Source organism: Temnothorax nylanderi, unplaced genomic scaffold (assembly GCF_030848795.1).
Source record: "Temnothorax nylanderi isolate EJ_2023f unplaced genomic scaffold, tnyl_v1.0 TNYL_tig1438_pilon, whole genome shotgun sequence".
NCBI lineage: Eukaryota > Metazoa > Arthropoda > Insecta > Hymenoptera > Formicidae > Temnothorax > Temnothorax nylanderi.
The window spans coordinates 1-8397 of record NW_027250500.1 but is presented as its reverse complement, the minus strand read 5'-3'; the positions used below and the strand labels follow the sequence as shown (position 1 = coordinate 8397).

Genomic DNA, 8397 nt, shown 5'->3' with positions numbered 1-8397 from the left:
CCCGGCTGCACAGGCTTCCTTGCCGACTGTCATGTCCACCGACAAGTCGAGACAGTACCAGAGCCAAGCGGCAGACGACGGAACAGCTGATCCGGTCCGAACCAAGGGTCAGTTAAAGCAGGTGACAAGGGAGGAGACGGAGGTGGCCGTGAGACCGCCCACGCCGAACCCTGACAGCCCATCGAGCGACCCGGTGACCCAAAACGAGCCTGATACCCAGATGGACGTACCTGAGGAGGAGGCATCGCAGATCCTCGATGAGCTCATGTCGAGCAGCCAGGTAGCATAATCTGAAAAAGAGAAAACGGTTATTGTCCGTGACGGACAGATCGTTGAAATAAATAAAAGAGACACTTACCTGATCCTACCTGTAAATACATATGCGAAAGATAATCTTAATATTAAGGATGTATTACATGTGCGAGATTACATTGATATTAGCGACGATACTTTTCGCATTAATAATTATTTTATTTTATTACGAATTATATCAGATAACTTAGATTACAGTAGAGTCATTATTCGTTAAGATAAGTTTAGATTATTAAATATAAGCATATTTGAAGTAGATTCGCCAAGTTTCAAAGTCCTGTGATGATTAAATCGATAATTCGACAATTAGAGTGAGATTGTTAATTAAGGGCTTGATACATATTAAAATAGTATTTTCTTACTCAGGATAAGATCCTGAACGCAGATATATAGTTTTTGTGCGATAAAAATCACGCATTCCATGTGCGGGCATAAAGGGTTAAATTTTGCAAACTTTTTATTTATCGAATAATTTTGAGTTTTTTCAACGGAAGTTTGATCAGAGAGTCGAGACGGGTCGATCTAGTCTATTCGCGAAAAGATCGGATGCTTATTTCGAAAATAGGTATCAAAGGGTTAAGGCATCGAGGCGCGTAAGAGTCAACTTTGCCAATTGTGAACCGATCGAGCTCTACGAGGGCTTATTCTCTTTCTTTCGATGAAACTAAGCGATTCATATAGTTTTTATATTAATTTTACCATTATTATAGTTTTTCGCGATCTCAGGTCGAAACTCGAATTAAGCGGCGGAGCGATTGTATGACGGTAGATTTGTGTTCGGGAGAACTAAACAAACAAATCTATATACTTTTTACGGCGAGTTTCGCATTATTACGGAAAATTACCGATTACGGTGAAACTTTGCGTTATCGTCGGATATTCATTTTTATCGCGATATTTTGATTTGAATTAACATAGTTAAGCACAGTAAGCGATAATCAGTCGAGAAAGACCGAATTTTCATACGAACGTAGATTTTTATATATTCACACTCGAGAGGGCGAAATCTTGCAATATCGCATAATTCTCAATTATTGTGATATATTCTTGTTTAGATGGATAAATTGAAAGATTCTATGCGATTATTAACTTAGAATCAATGATAGTTAACTTTGACAAATATTTACGCGTTCCTATGAAAATTGACCAACTTTGATAATTTTATGTTTTATCGATATAGAACGACATATTCGTGTTTAAGAACACAAGATAAGACCAATAAACTTTATTGCGCGAAAATCGAATCATTATTGCAAAAGTAAACTTAAATTGTCGAAATTCGTAATTCCGATAATAAAACAAACAAAAGTGCATTGAAGGCATTAGATTGATGTAAGAATTGGTAATCTCGAGTAAAAATTGCGAGATGTTCGTTTTTGAAGGATTTTATTGTCGTAGGTCAGTACATCGATTTTCGTACAGCGAGTACGAGATTGAATTGAACGATGAAAGTGGAATAGTGACCACTGTCCAAGTTATTTGGCGTTATTTTGCAAACGGTTATTACGTTGTGACGGTATTTTACCGATTTTCCTGAAAGAAGGGAAATTAAACAATTATTCGTAATTATTAGATTAACACGGATAATTTGATACGTTTATACTTACCTGATGATTCCTGTGATGATCCAGCGTGGAAAAGGCGTACCTGAAAATAATGAGAGAATTATTAATAATTATCGAGATAGAATCTTGAATCTGTTTGCAATGCGTTAAAACATTTGTAATGAGCAGGGATTTAAACAGAATAATGTAAAGAACTGATATTGTTTAGATTAACGCATTTGCATTAACGTAAATATTAATTATGGTGCGTGCTTAATTAACGGATCGTCAATAGCGGGAATAGTTTATTTAGCCTTAAGAGTTGATGTAAAGGCATAAGTGAGGGAAGATTATATAGTTGTCATTCTCAATTTATTTAATGTTCAGCATTTCAGATTTTATATTTTACGTAATATTACGATGAGATTCAGGAAATTTCCTGCTAGCATGTTTTTTGCTCAAGGCCGAGCTTGTTTACGTCGCGAGGAATGCGAAAGTAGAGAGAGACAGCTATATGATAGAGTGAGAGAAGGCATACCAGACGTGGAAGGCGTGTTCGTCCAAGCGCCAACTGCGCATGCCAGGCGCTAGAGAAGGGAAATTCCGAGGGGAGATCGTGGTCTTTCTGCGAGCGACCAGCGTAGCGTGCGGACGTAGGTAGAGGTCTTTCCTCGACGATCCTTCTAGAAGTGCGGACGTGATACTTAGAAAATATCGTTATTCGAGAAATCGTGTATACGCAGATGAAAGACTAGTTTCGTGAAACGCGATTACTGATAAGAAGTCTTATCACACCGTTCAGTTTTCCGGATATTTACCACGATATTCGCGATAATATTTGTAACGTTCGAGATTGCACCCGGGCAACACCCGTTAACAGTTTGTCCATTCCGATGCCTTTGCAACAATAAATATTAATATTCTTGTTTTTGTTAAATCAAAACGAGTGAAATTATTTATCGGAAAAATAATCCTCAATCCTGATCCTTGATAAATCATACGCGAACCGAGTATTAGTGCGTGACCTTGGCCGAGGACATTGTCTGTACATCGCACGAAGCTGAGCAGCGAAGATTTCACATCTCGGTGATAGACAGGAAGGAAGGAAGTTACGCAACCATCGATTATATCGTTGGTGCACATACGTTCTACGTTCACGCGTTAAACGTAGTGGCAACCGTTATTTCAACTCAAAGTGAGTTTGTCATAATATTAGACCGCGTGTTCGGTCACAACATCACGCTTATAAAAACATACAAGAAATCTGCCAAAGAAATATAGAAGTGCTAAGAATTTGTGTGCAATAACACACACACACACACACGCACACGCACACGCACACGCACACGCACACGCACACGCACACGCACACGCACACGCACACGCACACGCACACGCACACGCACACGCACACGCACACGCACACGCACACGCACACGCACACGCACACGCACACGCACACGCACACCGCACACGCACACGCACACCACACGCACACGCACACGCACACCACACACACACACGGAAATGTAAAAAATTGATTTTTATTATTACAATGATTACAAATAATAAATTAACAATTCCTTACATTTCCTTCCTGACGGAAAAGACCACCACCTTCTCGCGGTTTCCGTTGAGCAACAGTATGCACGTTGTATATAAATACAAAATAAATTAAATAAGTAAAAATACTACGAGCTATAATTTTTTATTCAGAATTAATATTTAATTTTATTATTTACATTTAGATAATATTATCATGTTAAAGTTAATGTTAGTTTGTTATGCAAGAAATTTTTTAAAAATAAAACAGCGTACATATTGGCCAAGAGTGGATTTTTATACATTATTACATTTACAAAGTTCAACTTTAATCAAAACAAATATTTCAAGGTCTGCAAATTAAAAAAAAACGGAGAATTCCTTTAACTTTTTATATTTATAAAGATTTACGTCATTGCATTTGGTAATTTTTATATTTTTAGACATTTTATTTACATATTATTCACAATTGGGTAATTATACAGTTTAGGTGCCTCACCTCAAATCTCGATGAAATTATGCTCAATCGACGCGTTTTTGTACGAAACGAAAGAATCTGGCAGAAAAAAGTGTCGCTCTGCCCCGCGACGCGAGATATTAAACGTTAAAGTTGACAGGAATCAGGTTATAATTCCTGTCATACCGACGCCATGTAATAACACTGAACATGCCCTGCGGCCACATACGCATGCTCAGTGGCCGCACGCGCATGCTCAGTGGCCGCACGCGCATGCTCAGTGGCCGCACGCGCATGCAAAACTGCGCCAATTTTAAATATGATGACTGGTCAATCATGCGGAAATATCAAGCGTCTTAATTCAAGCAGTTAGGTATCACGCTGGGAGTTTGTTTGGTTTTATTATGCGGGGGAAGAAGCTCCGCCGCAGGCCTTCCCCCGCATAATAAAACTAAACAAAACTCCCAGCGTGAAACCTAACTGCTTGAATGAAGACGCTTGATTATTTGTGTACTGTTAGTAGATGAAGAACGGTGCCTCCGGCGGCCGGGTGCAACCGAGGGTTAGCGGGGGGGGGGCCGCGCGCACGCGGGGAAACGCCATAAGAGATGGGCGAGGGGGACGAGGGGGGCATGGGGTGGGGATGGGTGAGGGGGGGGTGAAGGGTGGAAAGGTGCGAGGGGAAACAGGGGGGTGAGGGGGACAGGTGCGAGGGGAAATTTCCCCTGTAACCGGACAAACATTCCCCTGTAACTGGACAAAGGTGTATCGCTGTCCAATCAGATCGCGGTACGAAGACTCGAGGCTGTCCAATCAGATGCGAGTACTTTGCGATAACTTGAAAAACGTAAATTCCCTAGGCGGGTGATGGGGAATTTCGCGCCGCAGTGGTGCCACCGGGGGGTGGGGGGATCGTCGTTCCCGGGCGCCCTGAGGGGGCGCTCGGATCGGCGTTATCGACCGCGTTATCGGCCGAAAGCGGAAATCCGCCCCGATTTGCGCGTCATCGCGATTAATTTTTTTCGCGCGCGTTCTTGTCAGTTCCATCATTATTTGTTTTTTTCGCAGGATGCGGCGAGCGGATGTCCCCTTCCCGGAAGGGTGTATCCGGTAGGTACATCCTCCGTATGGGATAACAAACGGGTATAAATTGAATTGGCGCGACAGTGTAAAGCGCATCGGAACGGGATAAGTTAATGTTATTATTTTTTAAATGCGCAAAATCGGAATCGTCGATCGCCGATCGCACCGGACGTATATCTTTATTAGTCTAATTAAGGAAAGAACAGCGAGACGCGTCGGTGATTACATTTATATTGATTTTGACGCGTATAAGGCGTTATGGGACGCTTTCGATTGGCGAGGTGTGGAGTATTGGAACAGTTCTTAACATTAGTGATGTGTAATCGCAAATGAACGATCGCCGTTATCCCTCGCCCGAGGAATCTGACGGCGAACTGCGCTATAACGAGTCCATGCCCATGTTCTCGTTCGATTCGGACGACGAATCGGCGAGACTCGAAACGACGTTATCATCAAACGTATGTGCGCGGGTGGTGAAGGAGGACGCGCGATGGAATCTGGCGACTCATCATCTGCGAAGGGAGATCGGAGCGCGAACTGCGCGCGAGCGAGCGTGGATAGAGACGACAATGGCATACTCCGTTAGGGCGAACGATTATATGCGTTACCTACCGCTCGAGTATTATCTGTATTATCAGACGGTGGACGGAGGAGAGAAGATACGTAGGATTCACACCTACAGGTCTCGTTGTCTTTTCGATCGAGTGAAATTCAGTGTTCCCGAGGGTGGATGGCCCTTCTGGATAGGATGCAGGAACAGTGCGACGAGTTGCTCGCCGCGGACGTCCGCGACGCGGACGGGTACCGCGCGTGGGGACGACGATGCGACGAGTGTCTCCGGCTCTTGCGGGAGAGTTGTCGAGTCAAACGCTCTGGGGGGCGAGGAAGTACGGGACCCGTGACCGCTCTGGTGGCTCGAATAGCGCGATTGGAAGGTTCGAGGGAGGATCTGCGTCGATGATTCGAACGCTCCGTAGGTGCCGGTTTGGACGGTGGGGACGGTGGTAGCAGCGTCGGCAAAGGATTTTCGTGGGTCGAGATCGATACGGCGTTCCAAAGTCGCGTACTGACCGGCGCTGTGACGAACTCGACGTACATCGAACCCGCGCGATTTCTCGAGGATGCGAGGAACACCGTGCTCGAAAAAGTGCAGGATAATTTGACCAGATACATGTATCTGAAGGTCAATGTCATATTCAATGGGGAATTCGTAGCGGACGTTAAGACCGATGTGAAGAGTATCGCTACGCGGAACGAACAGCTCCTCCAAGGGTCCGATCTGAGCGAGTGGTACAAAAAAGCACGTGCGCGACGCGATTCTAGCGGCGTTGGACGAATTTCAGGAACGCGACAGAGGATGAGCGTTGTCGCGAATACTCAACCTAACGGTGAACGTGAACAAGTGTAATCCCATGCGCGTGGAATGTTGGATGAAGATACCGCTAGGTATAAGACTTAAACAGGCGGTGGTCAACGTGCTGTCTGAGAACGACACGTGTTTCACGCGTGCGGTGGTCGCGGCTCTGTTTCCCGCCAAGTGGCACGCGGAACAATGCGGCTCGTATCCCGATTACGCGACGGTGCTGAATCTCGACGGGATCAAGTTTTCCATAGATCTGAAACAGATCGGAAAGTTCGAACGTCAAAACGACGTATCGATCAACGTATTTACAACTCGGGAAGGAATTGAAAAAAAAAAAAAAGTTTGGACGGGGCGCCGACGACAACGCGATCGTGCCTCTGCGGTTAACCGACGATAAGAGGGATAGACACGTAAATCTCCTGTATCTGCGCGATACGCTACGCGGTGTCAACAGAGGCCATTTCGCCTGGATAAAGAATCTGTCGCGATTGGTGAATTCGCAATTGACCGCGAAACGGTGCGCGAAGCACGTTTGCAATCGGTAAGTAAAAGAAAACCTGAGGAATAAGAAAACGACGCGGTGTTATTTTATGTACGCATAGTAATCGCACACATGTTATTTACTTCGCAGATGTTTAAACTATTTCTATACGCGCGAAAAGTTGGCCGCTCACAGCGTCGACTGCTGCCGAATGAACGACTGCGCCATCGTTCTTCCGAGCGAGGACGATAAGTGGCTGTCGTTCGACAATCACGACAGAAAGGAGCGACTCCCCTTCGTGGTGTACGCTGATCTGGAGTGTCTTCTCGAACAACGGGAGAGGGAGAATGCCGAAGGGGGCGCGAGAACGGAAAGATACGCTTATCAGCGTCACATACCGTTCAGCCTGGGCTACTATTTGTGCAACATCTACGACGATACCGTATCCACGTACAGATATCGTCGCGGCGAGGACTGCGTTTCGTGGTTCGTGAACGAGCTTCGCGTTCTCGCACGTCACGCAAAGATTAAATTCTCCACCAATATATCGATGGCAGAACTTACGGAGGACGAGAAACTCGAATTTCAGCGCGCGACGCATTGTCACGTGTGTCGGAAACCGTTCCAACCGGAGGACAAGCGCGTGCGAGATCAATGTCATCTAAACGGACGGTACAGAGGTCCGGCGCATTCTCGTTGCAATCTGAACTACAGAAACGTGTACGTGATTCCCGTGTTCTTCCACAATCTGTCGGGTTACGACGCGCACTTTATCATCGAGAAAATCGCGAACGAATTCGAGGGTGGGGTCGATCTCCTGCCGCTTACGAAGGAAAACTACATATCTTTTTCGAAGACCGTTAAGGAGACGCAAATGGACGGGATGTATAATCGATTCGTAAAGCTTCGATTCGTAGACTCGTACAAATTTTTAGCCGCGAGTATCGTAACCCTGGCGTCCTATCTGGACAAGAACAAGCTGAGAATTACGTGCTCGGAGTACGCGGATTTGAGCACGGAGGACCTCGATCTGCTCACTCGCAAGGGAGTATTTCCGTACGAGTACGTCGACAACGCGGACAAACTGCGGGAGACCGAGCTTCCGCCGCGCGAGGTCTTTTACAGCTCCCTGACCGACGAGACCGCGAGCGAGAGCGACTACGAGCACGCGACGAGGGTCTGGCGACGTTTTCGCGTGCGGGATCTCGGCGAGTACAGCAATCTGTATCTCAAGACCGACGTGCTTCTTCTGGCGGATATCTTTGAAAATTTTTGGGACACGTTTAGCGAGTTACGGGCTGGATCCCGCGTATTATTATACGTTGCCGGGATACACGTGGGACGCCATGTTGAGGTACAACCGGCGTGCGTTTCGAGCTGCTCACCGACATCGACATGGCGATGTTCGTGGAACGCGGAATACGCGGCGCCCTCAGTCAATGTTCGCTCAGGTACGCGCGAGCCAACAGGCACGTACTGACGTACGACTCGTCCCAGCCCACTACGTATCTCATGTATTACGACGTGAACAATCTGTACGGTTGGGCTATGGGCGAATCGCTGCCGTACGCGAATTTCCAGTGGCTCGACGACCCTGAGAATTTCGACGTGACGG

General features: G+C 45.8%; 1 protein-coding gene across 1 annotated transcript; it reads left to right on the top strand.

Annotated features, from left to right (window-relative positions):
* Positions 1-6368: 6368 nt before the first annotated feature.
* On the top strand, positions 6369-8390 carry LOC139787333 (uncharacterized; the record flags this gene model as incomplete). The annotated part of the gene is made up of 4 exons (XM_071726434.1): positions 6369-6571; positions 6756-6842; positions 6933-8091; positions 8160-8390. Coding segments are annotated over exons 1-4 (1680 nt in total), but the record flags the coding sequence as incomplete, so codon positions are not given.
* Between the last annotated feature and the right edge of the window lie 7 nt (positions 8391-8397).